The sequence below is a fragment of the Eleutherodactylus coqui genome, chromosome 6 (assembly GCF_035609145.1).
Source record: "Eleutherodactylus coqui strain aEleCoq1 chromosome 6, aEleCoq1.hap1, whole genome shotgun sequence".
In the NCBI taxonomy this organism is placed as follows: Eukaryota; Metazoa; Chordata; class Amphibia; order Anura; family Eleutherodactylidae; genus Eleutherodactylus; species Eleutherodactylus coqui.
The window spans coordinates 146,747,862-146,768,239 of NC_089842.1; the positions used below are offsets into that span (position 1 = coordinate 146,747,862).

At 43.5% G+C, this 20,378-nt stretch overlaps 1 protein-coding gene across 2 annotated transcripts in view; it reads right to left on the reverse strand.

Annotated features, from left to right (window-relative positions):
• The window catches only part of TRPM4 (transient receptor potential cation channel subfamily M member 4), a 76,449-nt gene that overhangs the window by 45,752 nt on the left and 10,319 nt on the right, over window positions 1-20,378 (reverse strand). Inside the window, exons 1-4 of one of the 2 annotated variants that reach the window (XM_066607901.1) lie at window positions 19,374-19,531; window positions 8,280-8,347; window positions 5,117-5,294; window positions 732-912 (exon numbers count right to left, since the gene is read on the reverse strand). In XM_066607901.1, the coding sequence (XP_066463998.1) occupies window positions 732-912; window positions 5,117-5,294; window positions 8,280-8,347; window positions 19,374-19,400 (454 nt within the window). In that variant the 5' untranslated portion in view covers window positions 19,401-19,531. Of the gene's footprint in view, window positions 1-731; window positions 913-5,116; window positions 5,295-8,279; window positions 8,348-19,373; window positions 19,532-20,378 lie in introns of those variants that run through there. The other variant, XM_066607900.1, reaches the window with a different exon arrangement.

Below are 20,378 nucleotides of genomic sequence, written 5' to 3' on the forward strand. Positions count from 1 at the left end.
CTATCACAAATTTGAGAATTTTGCTATGTTTTTAAAACTATCCCACACCATAATTTGGCCATTTTAAGTAGTAGTTACAGGGACAAAAATAGTCTAGATTTCTTTAGAATAGATGTATCCATCAGTAATGTTTTTTTTACACGTGTTGGAGATATCCATGCTCCTTCCATTTGGTTACCACATTCTCAACATAAATGGTTCCAAAAGCGGAATGGTCTTGTTTTTCTTTGTTCCCTCAACAAAGTACAGATGGCTGTACTTGAGCATTTTTATTATAGGTGGCCATAATATATAGTTTGTAAGCCCTTGAGGTTGTTCTAGAGCAGTAGTCCCCAAATGAACATCCTACACCACCAAAACAATGTTACTTGACATAAAACTAATGCCAAATTTTGAATAGCAAATATTTGCAAATTCTAAATTTCTTGTTTTTCCATTTTAATATGCCTCCATTTTAAAATTGAATATGACTCACAAGGTACCAAAGGTTGTTCTACAGGTAGCTCATGTAGCTTCTATGGATCCTCCAGATTGAAATGGCTCAGCCCTGATGTGCCCTTATAGCATGAATCATAGAAGCGCAATGGGAAAGAGTGAGGGGAGACAAACATGAAGTTCTTCATCAGGAGAGTGGTGGTGTCGACCGACACTGCTCTTTCTCTATGTGAACACCACATGGCTGGTTTAGTGGCATAAAATTCTTCTCTATACAAGACTCATTAACCTCTGACCTGTACTTTGCGCTGCCTTGACCAATCCCTTCCTCAGGATGTCCTTCAGCGATGTTTTCATTTTAAAGTCTCCATCTCCTCCCACTACAGACACCACCAAGTTTGGTGGTGGGATCCTCCAGGTATGGGTAATAAGGTTGTATACAGTGGAGGGGTCAGTCTCATTCGATAAGCGAATAAACTATAGAAAAAAAAGTAAATTTAATAAAATGCCATAATTATGTCAGCAATAAACATATGAAGATGTGAAGTCTCTATAACAAAGCCTCTTAATTCAATCTCATATAGGAATTATATACAGAATGGGTGATGTAAACCATATGGTCTGGACATCCTTGTTTTATTATTTTCCAAGTTTCCGTTATTTCCCCTTTTACATATTTTATAATTACTCTATGCAATTAAAAATACTGCTATCTGGAAAACATGAAGAAGCAGGGTCATATTTGGACTTTTACATTTTATTATGGCTCTGCTTTTATTTAAACCATTGCTTATGCAGCTACCAAGAATGGCTCAATGGTGGATTAACACATAATTACCCAGTTTAATGTATGCATGCATAGCTTATGCTCTATAAATTAGCTTAGCTGTATGATTTGAATAGGTTGTCTAGGACTAGAAAAACATAGCCGTTTCCTTCCAGAAGTAACACCAGACCTGTCCATGGTTTGTGTCTGGTATTACAACTCAGCTCCATTGAAGTGAATAGCTCAGCTGCAAACAGGCGTAACTAAGAGCCTTTGGGCCCCAATGCCAATCTGTAACAGGGCCCCCTATCTACCATGTGCCATTTATAATACTGGTGTTCTAGTATGTAACAGGGGAGCCTTTGGGCCTCCTAAGGCTTGTGGGCCCAGTAGCGAGTGCTACATCTGCATCCCCTATAGTTACGCTCCTGGCTGCAATATCACACACAACCTGTGGATAGGTTTGGCGCCGTTTTTGGACAACCACAGTATGGTGTAAATAAACAAGTAAAATTCGCGTCAGTTTATTAGATTGCATTCAGACTATTAAATATAGGCTCAAATGATTCACAGTAGCAAATTGTCAAAGCGACCCTCCGATCCTGGGCAAACAAAAATGGCCACACTGCTTCTCTGACTACCTGATGCACACTGTGCATAGCATACATTGGTAGTCTAAGAAACTACACACCGCTATGATTGGCCAGTGCTGCTCACGTGGACATCATTGGTTAATCAACGCAGGTGGTGTATAGTGAATTAGAGTAATAATGCATAGTGTGCATCAGGAAGTCAAAGAACCGGTTGGACAATCTTTGTTTCTTCAGGCCCAGAGCTGCCTGTGATTGGCTGAGCGCTGTGACCAATCACAGGCAGCGCTCAGCTGTCATTCAATGAATGGCTGAGCGCTGTCTGTGATTGGCTGAACGCTCAGCCAATCAGACGCAGCCCTTTCAGCAAGTGGGGATTTTAAATCCCTGGCTGCTGAAAGAACTTCTTTACAGTGACGGGACCCAAGCGGCTAGACGCGCTTCAGCCCCGGCAGCGATGGAGAGATAAGTATGTTTTTTCTTATTTTTTACTACAACTGTGGCAGGGAATTCTTTACTCCCCACGGGGAGTATTCAGTGAGGAGGGGACTCCCCGGCGGGAATATTGACACGTACCACGAACCTATGCGGTGCACGCATGTCCTATCTTTTACACACGCACGCGTTTGCATGCCTGTAAAACACGGACATGTGAACACACCATGGGGAAATCGATGGTTCTAATAGATGCGTGGTTATGTGCGCACATATGTACGGACATAAACACGCGCGTCTGAATGCACCCTAAATAACTGAAAAGAGCAAAACCATTAACTAAGACATATAGAAAAGATGTTAGACTTTGCATTTACTAAGAGCATATCACACCAGCATTTTTGCACCCATTTTACACAGGTCTATTGACCCAAACTCACAGCATCCTTATGAAGCTGTGAGTTTGGATCAGTGGAACCATGGTCAACTTGGGGCACTCATCCATAATAGAAGGTGTAAAAATGTGCCTGTAATATGCTTGTGTACAAATGGCCCAACACTTCATTTCAATCATAGTTGATTTAGGGTTAAGATGTTCAATATTCAAAACGATATGTAGGTGACATTTGGAGTAAAACCATAGAACGTGTGCAGCACAAAACAGACTAACTTTTGGAACGAAGGCTGAAATAGTGTTTGTGTTACGGTATACGCTGCAGAGGCATTTGCATAGTGTCCTTTCACAAACCCCACAGTTGTACAAAGAAGCATCTACTTGTCGCTGGGATGTGAGGCTGAAACAGCCATCTGCTTTGAATGGCTGACAGGTGAGATGTTCAGGTGAACACATAAAAAACAACTTGTTAACATTAAAAAAATAGCTAACAAGGAAGTTAATCCACTGCCAAGAATATAAAAAAACTAATATTTCACAAACAACAAACAAACCCGAAAACTTACTGTAGCAAATCATCAACTAAAATCAAACCACCGTATAAAATCTGGGGCCACAGAGATGTTACTATTTTAAACCTTAGCTGTATGTAAATACCCTGGCCAAGACAGAGTAACGCCTCTGCTCCCTAGCACCTGGGGGACATGAAATGCCCATGCTTCACTTCGGCTCTGTTCACATCCCGGTTTTGGCTCCACCCAGGGGTCCTGTCAAGCTGTACACTTAAAATCCCAGTAATGAAACCCCTGGATGAAAACTGAATAGAATGTACCACTTGCATTATAGAAAAACCTGCTGAAACAGAGACCAACAGATCTCCGTTTCAGCAGGTTTCCATCAATTTGTGCCATTCAGTGTTGGAAAGAAAAGCTTGGTAGAATGCTTTCAGATGGTTTCTATAATGCACAAGATAGGTTACGTCCTGTCTCCACCTAGGGGTCCATTTTTGGGATTTTATAGGGAGTTTTTGCTGTAGACAAACCCTATCCATATGTACTAATACATCATGTAAGTGTAATAGGGAGGATCATCTGCCATTCTATAATCTAAAACAGAAAGTAGCTACAAAGACCAGTTATTCCTTTAACTACAACATGGATCACATAAGGATTGGAGGAGTGGCATACATATCCACCTTTCACCATATGCATGTCCATCCTATTTTCAGCCAAGACAATTTGAAAGTGGCACCCTACAGCAAGGGATTCCAACAAAGCAGAATACTACAGTAAAGCCAGGGTCAATGGCCATTCATGCCACTGCTGAGTATAGCTGAACAGAGCTATCAGGAGACAAAAGTGGCATGAAATATTGCTAGTAGAGCTGCCACTTCAATGTATTGGTCTGTAGGAGGCAGAGTAGTTGGACCCCCTTGATCAAAAATTGGTCGCATAGCCTTTAAGGGGAAGAAGGATGTGTTCACTCACATATCCTTAAGGGCTCGGTCACACGCCTGTTGAATGGGCTGCCTCTGATTGGTCACAGCCCTCACCAATCAGAGGCAGCTCTCACGCACCCATTCATGAATTCATGAATGAGAGTGAGTGCTGCCTCTGATTGGCTGAGCGCAGGGACCAATCAGAGGTAGCTCTCAGCTATTGAATGACAGCTGAGAGCTGCCTCTGATTGGCTGAGTACAGGGACCAATCAGAGGCAGCACTGACTCACCCATTCAAGAATGGGTAAGTGAGAGCTGCCTCTGATTGGTGAGGCTGTGACCAACCAGAGGCAGCCCATTCAGCAGGCGGGGATTTTAAATCCCCGCCTGCTGAATACTACAGAGAGCAGTTCAGGAGAACTGCCGGTCGGACGCGGCTGAACTCCGGCTGCAGAAAAAAGGTGAGTATACTTTTTTTTTTTTTTACACATTTGCAGGATGCTTTTCAGGGAAGGGCTTATATTTTAAGCCCTTTCCCGAAAATTCATACAGCGCTTGCTGGCAGCCCATTGCTTTCAATGGAGCCGGCTGTATTACCGGCTCCATTGAACTCAATGGGCGAACATCGTTCTCCTCTGCCACAGCTGTGGCAGAGGATAGCGGACAGCGCTCATTTGATCGGGCCCTTTCGCTGAAAACACTGTTAGGTGCAGATTTTTCAGCGATCGTTGGCCCCAATCACGCGATTTGCAGATGCGCATCCGTTATGCGATCTGCAAATCGCGGGAAAAAACGCCCGTATGACCGAGCCCTAAGGCATATTACCACAATAGTTAGTAAAGTATCTTTGTTCTCTGCTTTTTAAAGTTTTTTACATAAACTGGTTATTCAGGATTCAGGCAAGAAAAATGTCAGCTTTTTTCCCCCCAGAAACGGCATCATTCAGCCATGGGCTGAATGATATTGCAAGTGAATAGGATCTGATACAACCCATCAATTACTTACAAATTACTTGTATAGCTTAGTGAAACATCTGAGGTTGGCATCAACGTTCTCACCTTGCTATGCTTCTTCCCGGCTCCAACAAACTCGATATCTCCATAGGCATCTGTGGGATCTTCAGTTGTGTGCTCTCCAGAGTTCCATGTGCTCACAATGGCAGCTCCAAAATTGTCTTCCACGGCCACAGACACATGATCTTGTTTGGCCAGTCCACACTGACAAAATTGTCCCTCTCTGTATTACAAAATAGAGTAGTGGTCACATTCAGAAAATATCATACATCTATTGAAAACAGGAGACGACAGACGCTTCATAGAGTAACTCCCTTCCAAACAAAAATATGTAAGGATTTCCACTGGACAAACCTTGTGGATTTCCTTGCCTGTAGGTGCTGTACAGCACTTCTGATGTCTTAGAATCAAGGGCTGTCCACCTTGAGAATATGAGTAAAAGAGATGAAAAAGGAGGGAGGAGCAAGACCCAGTGAGAGTGGTGAAATAGTTCTAGAGTACGAGGCGTTTCAGATGATGGAGGCGATGCCAACCAGATGACGCTCCACCAAGGTAGGTGTGAGTATAGCAAAAAGAATGTGGAGAAATACTGGTGTGGAGGCGCAAACTCTAAGCTATCGGAAGATTGAGGCCCAGTATGTGATAGTGAAAGCACTTCTTTTTTATTATTTCACAAAATAAAAACCAACAATTGAAAGCGCGTTTCGGAGGCAAGCCCCTTCGTCAGTTCGGCTCAGTGAGCTGGTGCGCAGCCGATGCCGGTCACTTCCTGCTTCTCCTGCATCAGCGCGCGCCTACTCCATCCCCTCTCCACAGTGCACAGTGCCGGCTGAACGTTGCCTCCTGACAGTACAGCAGCTGAATCCCCAAAGTGCCGGCTGAACGCTGCCTGCCTCCTGAATCCCCACTGTACTGCAAAATGTAAGTACTGTACAGATGAATACAGTACAGTAAAGAAATGTTTGCAAATAAATACTGCAGTCCTATGTCAAAGCACAGATAACACAGTGATATGTACTGCTATAATGATGTCCCTGCAATGTTAATTTATTCCTTACACTTGTGTTTTATATTCATTCAGTATTGTTATTGTTTTTGGTATTAAAGACCAGAGGTATTCTCTTCTAAATGGGGTTTGGTGTGTTTTTTGGAACGTCTAGAAACAATTAATTGGATTTACATTAATTCTTATGGAAATAATGTCCTCAACTAACATTGATTTCTACTAAAGTCTATTCCTTCCGGACGGATTAATGACATTAGTTGAGGTTCTACTGTAATTCTATATTATTCTTTTGTGAGGCCCTGAAGCTGTCCTAACTCTACTTGGTACATAGAGTATACAGTAGAAGACCCCTTTGCTAATCTTTAAGATTGCGTTTAGGACTGATTCAGACTGTCGTAGATGTGATATAACTGGTACACAAGTACAGAAATGTGCCCCCCCTCCCAGCAGTTCAGGAGAGGCTCTGTTCGTTCTGCAAGAAAAAGGCATAGTTTTGGGTGAATAGCTCCCACTATCTTAGGGCATTTTCACATGGGGAAGATTTGCAGCGGAAAATCCATGGCATTTGCAGTAGCAGTAGAGTGGATTAGATTTTCAAAATCTCACCCACATGCTGCGGAAAACAATCTTCACGAAACCTGTATAAAGATTCCCATGCAGTGTGGAATTTTAAACCACAGATAATCAATGTTAGCATCGGATGTACTGTGGAATCCACCTCTTCTACATAAGGTGTGAACTGCACACCAAATGGTGCAGGATTTGATGCAGACTTTGAATTGCAAAATGTCTGCTGTGGACACTTTGCAGCAAATCCATCCCGTTTGAGCACGCCTGTAGCTCTGGTTCTGTTAGCGCTACCAACATATTTACTGTCAATCTGAGATTCCTGGCTTTAAAATGACACAAAAAGCCCCTTTGTGGCCCTGATAGAACTGGAGCTACATCAGTTTTAATTGTAGTTGGGAATACTAAAAAAATTAACAGCTGTCATTTTTTAGTCAGTGTGCGCAGAGGAGAGAGGGAGGAAGAGGATAGACCAGCGGCAACAGCGAAGACCTGTGATGTGCCTGTATGTCTCCCTGTCACAGAGGAGGGGAGGTATGAATTTTTGTTCATGTTAACACCACATCAATCAAAAAGCATATTTGCTCTCTGATTGTCACATATGGGTTTTTTCCCAGAAGAGGAGTGAAAAGATGAGGACCGTTAAACCCTACAGATGCTGCAGTGATTGCTGACATGGCATCTAAATGTTTTTAGAGAAAAAAAAAAAAAGGGGGGTTTCCACTTACTAAAAAATGAAACAGTTATGACCACATAAATACAAAAGAGGAAGTTACTTTTAGGATCATATTAAATGAATACATCATCACCAAATGCTCAGTATGTTATTATAATTGTCTTTTCCCAAACAGTGGTTGGGTAATAACCCAGCTAGTCATCAAGCACTCTACATACAGATTACAGACTACCATGATGTGCTGAGGCCATTTGACAAATTTCTTCCCTGGTCTATTGACAGAATACATAGTGTACCTCTATTGTGCTAATGGTCCTTTTAAGGAGACAGTGGGATACTAAAAACTCCCCATAGCTCTGCAGACTTAAATTGAGGTATGGCTTATACAGGAGTATATATGGCCTAAGAAACACAATCAAAGTGGGCCAGAGATGTAGCTATAGGGGGTATGGAGGTAGCAATCACATTTGGTCTGTGGTGTTTTAGGGGGCCCAAAAGCCCCTCTATTACATAACATACAAGTATTATAATTGGCACATAGTACTGTATATGGGGGGAAGGTGGGGGTGGGTGGGGATTTATTACCCAGTTTTCTTTGAGGCGCGGAAGCTTCAAGTTAAGGTATCTTTACATTATTGCTAGAATAGCAGCTGGAAACAGCAAATTTTGTTGATAATTATCATCCCTTTTGTAAGCAGCCGCCGACAGGGCACCAGGTGACAAATTGCTCACTTGTTGGAGTTGCTTGGCTTTGAACAAAACTAAAGACCAAGCGACTGTCCACCCTCGCTAGACCATTTTGGGGTCCAAAATGTGCCCAGGTTCGTCCAGTATTGATGTCAGTACTAAGACAGTGAATCTTGATTTAGCTACTCTGTGGGAGACTATCTACAAAATATTACAACAGCAGATACATAATACACAAACAAGTGAAGAGCGAACTTATACAAACAACGTACTGGCCGAGTCTGTTATCTTCTATGTATGTGGTACATGTTTTCTTTTTAAATAATTTGGGGATCCAGCTCTGTAGATAGAAAAAAAAGCAGAAGATTAGATTAATTAGCTTTTGCTAATTCAGCCCTATAATATAATTGATATTTTAGACATCATTCTCTCTAAGAGCCCTGTTTTACTATATGGTGACTACATGACGGAAAATGTATCATACAGATCAATGATCATCTAGGTTAAAGGGTCAAATCACAAGGCGAAGATGCAACCTGACTTTTATAATAGAAGGACCTCCAACCATTCACACTTTCACCACATATATAAATTGTTCAAAGAAGTTAATTTTTTACTTGACTCTTCATTTGCTATAGTGATCACACACTAAAAGAAAAAAAAAAAAGGCCGCTTGACAAAATAATAAAATTGTTAAATTGCAAGGTAAGCAGAAGAGGAGAATTTGAACTGAAGTCAAAAGGTTACAGCCACCTGTATTCCCCATTATGATTCATCAGTCATCAGTTTGATGAAGAGGTGCGACAGGTCAAAGCACTGCTGTTCTGCAGCCTCACCCTTTATATACGCAGGTTACATTTTCAAGTAAACATTATTAGAAAAGTAATGGGTCTCAGGCCACAACAGTGGATAATGTTATGAATATTGATGATTGTGAGTGCAGCTCTGAAATATAGTACAGGCTGTAAAATCAGTACAACGTAAGTAATGTAATGCATGTACAAAATGACTCCACTTTTTATATAAATGAGGGCTCAATCACATGGCTGTACGCATACAGCGCTGCAAGTATCTCACAGCGTTGTAGCATCGCAGCCCATTCGCTCTGCCGGCGTGAATGAATCTATATGTAAACTGTAGACTAATGTTGAAAGATGTACATACCCCAAGTATGATACTGTTCAGGTAATACCATAGTTCAGTGTTGAAGGCGAAACACATGTCTTTAAAGATTGTTGGGTAGTACTATTTAAAGGCAATGTATCATCTATATTGTTTTTTTACAAGTTAAAACAAATACTGATGAATATTCCGTTTCCGTTGAAAATCTGTTTTCATTCACTGATTGTAGACTTTGACTACTTTCTGTACAGAAGTATGGGGAAGGTCATCTTGCCTGCACTGCTGTTAACAGCAGATATGCTTTGCAGCAGCCTCATAGAAAGATGTAGTCTAGTTGGAGAGGAGTCATTGATTTCCCTGGAATAGTGTTATAGTCAGGCTCTGTGACCTGTGCAGGGAGGAAGAGGAGGTGAGCTGTGACCATCACCTATTATGAATGGTGGATCCTATGTTAACTATATACATTTTATTGTAATCCTACCTAGCAGGATAAACTAGCTGCTGTAAAGTTCTCTAAACATAACAGATAGTGTTACGTTATTATGAGGTTCAGTAGCCAGAGTAAAAACTACAATATTTCAAGTGTTTGTAAATTCTTTAAAGTTTTTTGTTCATTTAAAAAAAATGAATAGAAAAAACCCCAAACAAATACCAGTATATAATGTACAAAAGTACCATCGAAATTAAAAGAAACCTCACCAAGAATTAAATATAAAATGTAACAATAGGTCATGTGTGATGATGACACATTCCCTATAGATAGATAAGGCTACTTTTTATTTTAAAAAAGCATTTTAAGAACATCCCATAGACATCCTCCATTTATTACAATACGTTTGTAAATAGACAGTAAACAGGACATAATATACAAATTATAACCATTTGGTGTGGCTACGGTACAAAGTAATAAATGCATGTGAGTCACCATAAGGACTTTCTTGGTAATGCCTGCGAGTTAATATGTACACGCATCCAAACACCTGGAAGTGGCAATTTCACTGTCTTAGCCACTTATAATGAAGGGCTGAAGGTATAAAGGCATCCAGGATTCTTTTCTGTGCTTCTGAGGACAGGCTTGCAGGACTGGTTGATCAACTTTTGGTTCAGCTTAGTCACCCGTTTGTAGAATAGATGTCTAATCTTTTGATAAAACCTACCGATTCCAATTCCCACACAATTAACTGCATCCTCGAAAGCAACACATTGGTCACCCAGGAGAAAAAAAAAACACTGTCAGCCGAAGAATATGTATGGATATATATAATGATCTGGTGTCATACCATGCATAAAGTATTAGAGTATGTTCACACATGGCGGATTTGCAAAATCTGTGTGGATTTTGGTGCAAATTTGCTGTGCAAAAAGGAAAGGTCTGCTTTAGGCAAAAATGCCTCTCATCACTTCTGTAAAGTAGCAGTTCTCCGGCGTGGCTTTTGGCCGTGTTAGAGAATCAGCAAGTGTTTCCTATTTCTTTCAATGGGATACCTTACATCGCACGCCGTGCAATGCGATTTACCGTTCCATTGAAAACAATAGGTGATGCGTTCCGAGCAATGCGAAAAGGTGGGACATGCAACAAGGCAGTGCAGGAATACATTGTGCATGTTTATGGCTCCACTCAAAAGAATGGGGTTTATATTTGTGCATCTCGAACGATAACCTCAGCCATGTGAAATCGGCCCTAATAAGAATCGTAGAATGTACTGCTATTGAGACCCAAATTAATCGTAACTTGTGAGGGAATCGCTCAATAAGCGTTCAATATCCCTGCAGCACCACAGGGCTCTGTGTTTGCTAAGGGAGTAAGGGCATATAAACTTACAATTTATATTGGGCTGTCATATCAGTAGCTAAGGCATTACACCCATGGGTGTTGGTTGGACTTGGAAGACAATTAAACTATGACCTGATGATAGATTACAGTGTCAGTCATGCAAAGGAAAGATCTTGTTGATTCTTAGACACCCTAATTGGATGTTTACAACATATATGCTACTAATGGTATCAGTTATTAGAATCCAGATGTGTAATTTTTGACGTTCCTGTTCACCAATGAAAAAAAAACAAAAACAGGGCCCCCACATGCCCTTATTAATACTAGTATCTTATGTCATATAGAGTATTCTGGGCCCACCAGGCATTAGGGCCCCAATATAAGCCCCCCCTCTCATTTCCTCCAGGATATACAGATTAAATTATTTTAGTCTTTCTTGATATGTTTTGTTCTTAAGACCTTCTACCATGTTTGTAGCCCATCTTCGGACTTGTTCTATTTTATCAATGTCTTACTGTAGATGAGGTCTCCAGAACTGAACACAGTATTTCGGAAGTGGTTTTACCAGAGCTCCATGCAGTGGGATCACAATCACTCTCTTTCTACTGGTTACACCTCTAGCTATGCAGCTGGTCATTCTGAAGCTCTCGGAAATCAGAACCCCTAAGGCTGCCTTCACACTTGCGATACAATCGCGTGATGCGAGAGTGAGTGAAAACACAGAATTAGGGAACCAATCATTGTCAATGGTTTCATTCCCATTTGCGATGTGATAAATTTTTTAACATTAGAAACTCCCATTATCTATTGCGGGAAAAAAATAAAAAAATAAATCGCAAGCAGCAGCGATATTTTTGAAAGAAAAAGAATCGCTGATGCTTAGACATCTAATGAGCGCAACTGCAATTTTACTGCGATTTTCTGCTGGGAAAAAAAAAAAAAAAAAAAAAAATCACAATCACTGGTGTAAAGGAGCCCTAATTAGAGATGAGCGAACCTACTCATTTCGAGTAATTACTCGATCGAGCACCGCGATTTTCGAGTACTTCCGTACTCGGGTGAAAAGATTCGGGGGGCGCCGGGGGGTAGCAGCGGGGAACAGGGGGGAGGCCTCTCTCTCTCCCTCTCCCCCCCCCCCCACTCCCCGCTGCAACCCCCCACTCACCCACGGCGCCCCCCGAATCTTTTCGCCCGAGTACGGAAGTACTCAAAAATCGCGGCGCTCAGGCGAAAAAGGGGCGTGGCCGAGTAGGTTCGCTCATCTCTATCCCTAATCCTTCTCTTCTGAAGTCCCAGATAACACTGAACCAAAAAAAAAAAAAAAAAAAAAAACTCAGCTCTAATCCCACTACAGTGATCCAGGTTGACGTTGCAGGCAAAGCCCCCCCTGACTTTTCAGTTCTTATTTATTTTTTTTAAACAAGATTTTTTCCTACTTTTGGCCGCCTGCAGATGGGCGGAAATTCCACGGCGGGATTTTTCAGGGGAATTTCCGCCCCTGGAAGTTGCCATAGGATTGCATTAACAAATGCAATCCTATGCAGACGGGCGCGATTTGGCCGCGCGAAATCTCGCGTGGCAAACAAGTTGCTGCATGCTCTATTTCTGTGTCACTCACCGGCCGCCGGCTTCGCTCTGCGCATGCCGACACATGAAAGAGTCAGGGGCCGTGGGAGCAGGTGAGTGTCTCGCTGCTCTCTGCAGACGCTCGGGTCAGATCCGGCTGTGAGAATTCTTGCAGCCGGATCTGACCTGGCCGTCTGCAGACGGCCTTTGACAGACACTAATTTTTGGAACACTTTTTGATGGTAAGTCATGGTATTTGTAACACCCAACCCCCTCCTTCCTGATTTCAGCAATATAACTATTCCATAGGACTAGAACAAGCCCAATCCCATCTTCTTGATGATAAACTGAGGAGATGTAGTAATGCAAACAGTAGTATGACTGGTTTTACATGACAATTACCAAAGAATGGATAGTAGTAGATTTTAAAAGCTGGCTGGGCCCAACTGTTCCTCCGAACGCTCATTCAACCCACAATCAGGTCATGTAAGGGACCTACAATCAGCTGAAGAACGAGCAAACACTCTTTCATTGACAAATTAGCCAATTTATACATGCATAGAAATGCTTGCCAGTCGGTGGTACGTATATCTTCCTGAGGGCTCTTTCACACAAGCGTATATTGGATTACAATGCATCAGATCACATGCCTGTATTCCCACGGCGTAAAAGCACCTGGCTGGGTCAATATAGAGCCGGGTGCCTTCACACCGGGCCGAAAAGATAGTCCTGGAACGATCTTTCCGGACGGAATACGTCGGCCGCTGCATGGGCTCCTATGGGAGCCAATGACAGTGGCCGGAGAAGGGAGGTGGGAGGGAGTTTAGCAGTGTGACTGCTAAACACCCTTTTTTCTCCTCCTCTCTTCTTCCCTCTGGCTGTTTGCATTGGGAGGGGGCGGAGCTAACATCCGCCCCCTCCAATTGCTGGCTGCGGACAAGCAGCGGGTGCTTAGCTCCTCTCCCATCCCGCCCACTCCCATTGCAAACAGCCGGAGGGAAGAAAAGAAGAGGTGAGCCGGTGAGGGGGAGGGAAAGGGAGGCAATGGCATTGCAGCCTTGGGGGATATGCACCGGAGCCTGTGCCATCTAAACGGGGTGTACAAACCTTAGATTTATCTAAGGTTTGTGCACCCGTTCACACGTTTTTAACGGCACCGGCCGGCACACGTAAAAGCGCCTATGGCCATGTGAAGGAGGTCAGAGTGAGCAGGGAGATCTACAGCCGGCCTATGGGGACAAATGATCATATAAGCCATCATTCGTCCCCATAATCCAATTCTCAACCCAGGTAAAAGAAAATGAAATGAGCACTAAAAGACATGAGTGTCCATCGGTGATCATTACATCAGGCTAAGAAGTTAGAATATGTAGAAAGGACCATAAGGGTCCTTTTACATGGCTCAATTTGAACCTGACGACAAGTACTGATATTGGCGATCTTTTAAAGGGCCTTCGCAGGTTCAATGCAGGATATATGGTGGATGAATGATTATTAAAACAATCGTTTATCTCCCATGGATGCTCGGTTCAGATGAGCGTTTACGGGTAAGGTATGGGGATAGTGGAGAAAGCCCCAGCAAGACTGCTCTGGTGACAGCTTATTTCCAGCATGGATAAAAGGCTCTTGAAAGCTCAGTCACACGGGCGCATCTGGGCGCCAATGTGCCCATCTTTCTGCACGAAGAAGACGGCCGCACTGCAGGTAATGGAGCCGATCATGGGTTCTTTCTGCCGGCGGTGCGGAGAGTCGTCCGCACCTGCAGTGCGTCCGTCTTATCCTGCAGGAAGACCGGCGCATTGGCGCCCGGATGCGCCCGTGTGACTGAGCCCCAAGTTGAAATTCAATGTGCCCAATCCTTCCCAGCATTTGGCCACTGGAGTCTGATTGACTGTAGCAGCCTGTGATATCCCATCAATAGACTGAACATAGGCTGTAAAAACAGATTCGGCACAGAGAATGGAGCTCAAACGCTAAGCATGCTGGGAACTGGGAGAGAAGAGTATAGGATTTTTTTTATTACTTTTGACCAGCAGGATTTAAAAAACCCTCAAAATCCCTTTAAATCCCCAGACACTCTAGTGCCGTTCCATCTGTGGTTCTCCCTCAACCTTTGCGGCCTTTGTTTGCATACATGCCAGCAGCAATGACGCTGTACGTGACCACTGAAGCCAATCACTGGCCTTAGTGATGAAGCTAGTAAATACAGGCAAGCCATAGAGATCAAATATCAGTACATCACATCATTGCTGCTGGCATTACACATAGACTGATGAGGGACCATGGAAGTATCTTAGTCTTGGATCACTTCTTTACCTTGGTACTAAAGAGCATAATCAATCAACAGTCAGTTAACAAGTCACTTGCACGCTGCACAGACCTGCATGCCTACAGGGCTCACGGGCACATCTCGTACACGCTGTGGACTCTGCGAGACTCTACCCAATCGTAATAGAAATATCCTGCATGTTTCTAAATATGTCAAAATAACAAGTGATGGAAGAAAGTGTCAAAGTAAACACAGAATCTAAATGCCATATAATAAGAACCAACTGCACAAAGTTCTATCCGAGCTGGATACATAAATGCCAAGAACACCACAACTGCCACTGGCCACTTCATATAGAGTGAAAAGAAGTTAAACAAGAAGCAAGAACTACAAAGCTACAAGATAATTAAAGCACAGGAACACTTATTGCTGGAACGACCTGTCAGGCATCCCATATAGAAAAGGGCCCTTTTAGTCTAATTGCATCCTTTGGTGCAGACACAACAACCCCTGACTGTCAGAGGACTGACCTTCCCCTGCCGGGACAGAGAACACTGGATGTACATTTAGAAATCAAATATCTGAATACTTGGCACTGCACTTTTAAAACAAATTGTTTATACACTGCAGAAGCAGACAAGCGGTTAGAAACACATGAGAAAAGCACTGAGGAATAAAAACGCATTTGGTTTTACAGTGGATTCATTTTTACTGCAACAAAACTACAGCAGATTGGGTTAAAACTACAGCAGATTGGGGTAAGTGCATTTTTTTTGCAATTTTCAACTGCACCATCTGCATATTGTCTAATTAGGCCATGATGGATGGTAAAACACGTTGCACCAAAATTTGAAATTTCTGAGTACCCCCCCCCCCCAAAAAAAACTCACATTTTTAAAAACATTGCAACTTTTTGATCTTTTTCTACTGCCCCCCCCCCCCTTCCTTTGTAAAAAAAAATAGCTCTGCAAGTAGACCATTGCATGCAGTATAGCAGTATAATTTATGCAAGGAATTGGTAATTTATAGCAGTAATCTATGCCAGCTCGTAGCTGGTGTAGATTTCATATGGTGGCACAAGGATGGCCCATGATGTGGCATATGCATTTAGGCTTAGTTCGCATGTGTGTAAGGCCGCCTGTACACAGCCGGATTTGCATTGCAGAATCCGAATCGGGCGTCTGCCTCCGGATTCCACAGCAAATCCCCACCATAGTATGCTATGGGAAATTGCTTTTTCCTGCCCACAAGCAGAAGTCAATAGCGATTTTCCGGGCGGGGGAAGAAAATTAAATAATCGCAGCATGCTCTGCTTTAAGGCGGATTCTGCGCAGATGGCTTCCATTGAAGTCAATGAAAGCCATCCGACCAGTTGCCCTTCTGCAATCATTATAGCGACGGTGCCGTATTATCTGTACTGCGCATGTGCGCCGGCCGGCACATCCGCAACACAGAGAAGAAGAATGTGGACATGTACTTAGGGGACACCGGTTGAATTCCTCTGCGGGATACCACATGCAGAATCCGACCCGGTTGTGTGCAGGCGGCCTTAGGGCTTCAGTCATAATCCGGATTCGTTGCTCTGTTTTTGGAGAAGAAATGCAATTGAAAACAGAAATAAACAGATTTTGAAAATCCCATGCGGAATGCTTGTACTGTAAATGCCGGGGATGTTCTGCAGGTCATTCTGCTGCGGAATATCCATAGTATTTCTGACCCATGTGAACATGCCCCAATACCAGTGTATGAACTGCTGGTCTTCGATAACTGTGCCCCTTGACTATGTCGGTCTGTCTGTCCACTTGGAGTATATTCATAATGGCTTTCTAATGTTAAAAACGCATCGCACAAAAATTGCAGAGCACAAAATTGCGGTGCGTTTTTAACATTAGAAAGTCCCATTGACAATCGCGTGAAAAAAAACGCAGTGATATCGTGGGTGTGAGCCCTTATGAAAACAAAATAAGGTAAATAGTAATAAATGCATGGAACATCTTGCCGTTACATGTATAACATGGGAGCAAAGCGTGTTTGGCCTTAGGCCGGCTCACACAAGCATGTAGTATAACACTGTGTGTACAACATAGCATTTTATTGCTGTGTGAGCCGGTCTGTCACTGCGTATGGCAGCGATTTTTCACTGTGCATGACAGTATATCTCACACACGCTGTCATGCGCAGTCTTCCTTTTTTTTAAAATTGCCCTCTTTGTCGCTTAGCTACGTTGCGTATTAACTTTGCACGTCCAAAACGTAATTGCATATGTACAGCGTTTATTACGTGCCCTTTGAGAACAAAAGGGCTCTATCGCATGTAATACACAGTAAGGACTCCTTCACAAGAGTGACGTATTCACACTCTTGAGAGTGTGACATCATTGTGATCTGAATGGAGCGCTATTACGTCCGAATGTAACCACACTACTTTACTGTACTTTTTTCACTGCAAGGACACAACCGCGCCATAGTTGAACAGGTGGGACAACCAACTTAGGCCGCTTTCACACCGGCCGATGTTTAATGTGATTAATCGCGGTACAACACTTAATTTTAATGGGGCCTGGCAGACCTGCACTCAAATTTTTGCCGCAATTTTCGAGTGCCGTCTGCTTTATTTTTGCACAATAATGGGGTGCGTTAAAAAGCACTGTCAAATGCAGTAACTTGCGCCAATCTAAATCATGGTGAAACGTGGCGTTTTACCAACACTGTGTGTAAGAGTGGCCTTAGTACCCAGTGTTAACACCGCTAAGTCGCACAGTTCAGTACGCTATTTTGTTCGGGACAAGTGCGCATTTGCACAACCCACAGACTTTTAAAGGGGCATCGGATGCATAAGTGTGCGCAAAAATAGTGCATGTTGCTTATTTTTTCGCCCAACAGAAATGCACGCACAAAAATGTTCCATGTGAGTAAACCCATTGAAATCTATGGGTTTTAATAGATGCAGTTTGCTCGAGTGATTTTGCGCCCCCCAAACCCGTGTGAAGCAGCCCTAAAATAGAACATGTTGCATTCTTTTTTTACGCGCGTATTTTATGCAATAAATATACGCAAGCGTGAATGGATCCATGAAAATCAGTGTACTTTCATTGACTCCATTCACAGCGTATTATGCGCATGTAATACGCAATTAAATTACGTCAGGTCTTAAAACTTGTATTCAGTTATTTCTAAGGGCATAAACAGATCAACACATTTGCGCATGTTTTTACGCACGTGAACTCATGTCCGTAAGATGTGACAAATAAAACCCATTGATTTCAATGGGTTCCTCCTCACGGGAATTGCATGCGAAAAAAAAAAAAAAAGATAGGATCTGCCTAATCTTTTTACGTGTTATGCAGAAAGCTGCCATAGAAGTCTACTCCAGGTGAGAAGAAAACAAAATTAGGGGAAGGGTGTGACCCTGTGGACAATGCAGGGAAAAGACGACAGATAGCCCTTATTTGGCTTTAAATAGCCACTCTATTCCACAGAAAGGGAGGATCACAGGAGTGTGTGAACTGGCATTGCAAGCGCATAAATTACATTACTATGTATCAGCCTGATCATTGCCTTCTCCAAACCATGTTCATGTGCAAATATTCTCTGTTGCATATGCACAAATTTGCGCATACGCTCGTCTGTCGAAATTCGAAAATATATATCAGTTTCTAGGAAAACTGTGGCCACCATTACAGCTCCACAAGGATTGCCATCTAATCATGAAATGCGAGGACCCAGTCGGCTGATATTCCCATCCCAATGCGGCTATTCAGGTATTTCACAGACAGCACTCGGACCAATTATAGCCAATCAGGCGATACACACAGGCAGATTTTTTTTTTCTCACATGGACCAATGATTCATGTAAAAGAATGAAAAATTACCGCAGATTTCCTATTCTGGTCCAATTCACAAACCGAAATTAGACATGCAATGTCCACTACCTGTTGGTGTCTGTTGGCATACGGATGTGTACCCTTGTGCGGTCTAATATGAGTTGTGCTCGAGAATCTTGGGTGCAGATCGCACTCAACCATCTAAATCTGACAAGTTAGCCTATGATACATCTGCACCTCAGTATTGCTGCATCAGGTACCATGCAGTGACGTCTACAGGTGAGTGCACGGACCTGTAAGACCTTCGTCCAGGACCTGACTGTACATGTCACAAGGCTGTATGCACAAGTCCTGGCTCAACAAACGTGTCACCTGGAGCCTGGTACACCTGTGACAACCCCTGTATAGTAGCAGCCACAGTGGCTGTCACCCAGCTTTCCCAGGTGCAGATAAAACTGAACAGAATTTTTTTTTTAACATGACAAAATATTTTTAACTGATGAGGTTTAGTTTAAGAATAGGATAAAACAGCTTCTTGCTGACATCCCTTCCTTTGATGATCTACATGTGCAAGTATGTAACTCTTGGCACAATACACCAAGAGTTCAGAAAAGAAAAAAAAATGAGACAAAGTTGCTTAAGGCTTCTCTAAACTCTGCTGAAGTGTCAGACTGTAATTTTGACTCCTACAATATTGCAATAGATGGAATGACGTGTATCTATAACACATCGTACATCCTCAGCAAGTTCCCACCTGACCTACCTGCTTGACGAGCAGACACAGCACGCTCCACCACTGAGGAGAGACCTACCTGGTCTTTAGCTATGTTATCAGCCATCGTCCCACATGCCAGTGTGGCTGCCCGGTGCCCAGCCTGCTTCTCCGAGACCTCCCTGCTGCTGTCAGTGCTGGGAGCTACGGAAGTTTAACTTCTGCACTGTGAGGATGGTGTTCCCTTGCTGTACGCCACACCTACAGGCACCGGCCTCCTTCTCCACCCGGCTCCTCCTGTACGCTGCACACCTGGGGAGAACCTGTCTGGCAGGATTCTACAACTTCTCCATTACGTAACTCTGTCCCACTAGCCTGTACCCACACTCACTACCCCCACTAGCCTGTACCCACACTCACTACCCCCACTAGCCTGTACCCACACTCACTACCCCCACTAGCCTGTACCCACACTCACTACCCCCACTAGCCTGTACCCACACTCACTACCCCCACTAGCCTGTACCCACTACCCTGTACCCAGAGTCACTGCCCCCACTACCCTGTACCCACAGTCATTGCCCCTACTACCTTGTACCCACAGTCACTGCCTCCACTAGCCTGTACCCAAACTCACCGCCCCCAATAACCTGTACTCACACTCACTGCCCCCACTAGCCTGTACCCACAGTCACTGCCCCCACTAGCCTGTACCCACAGTGACTGCACCCACTAGCCTGTACCCACACTCACTACCCCCACTAGCCTGTACCCACACTCACTGCACCCACTACCCTGTACCCAGAGTCACTGCCCCCACTACCCTGTACCCACAGTCATTGCCCCTACTACCTTGTACCCACAGTCACTGCCTCCACTAGCCTGTACCCACACTCACTGCCCCCAATAACCTGTACCCACAGTCATTGCCCCTACTACCTTGTACCCACAGTGACTGCCCCCACTAGCCTGTACCCACAGTGACTGCCCCCACTAGCCTGTACTCACAGTCACTGCCCCCACTAGCCTGTACTCACAGTCACTGCCCCCACTAGCCTGTACTCACAGTCACTGTACCCACAGTCACTGCACCCACTCTCACTGC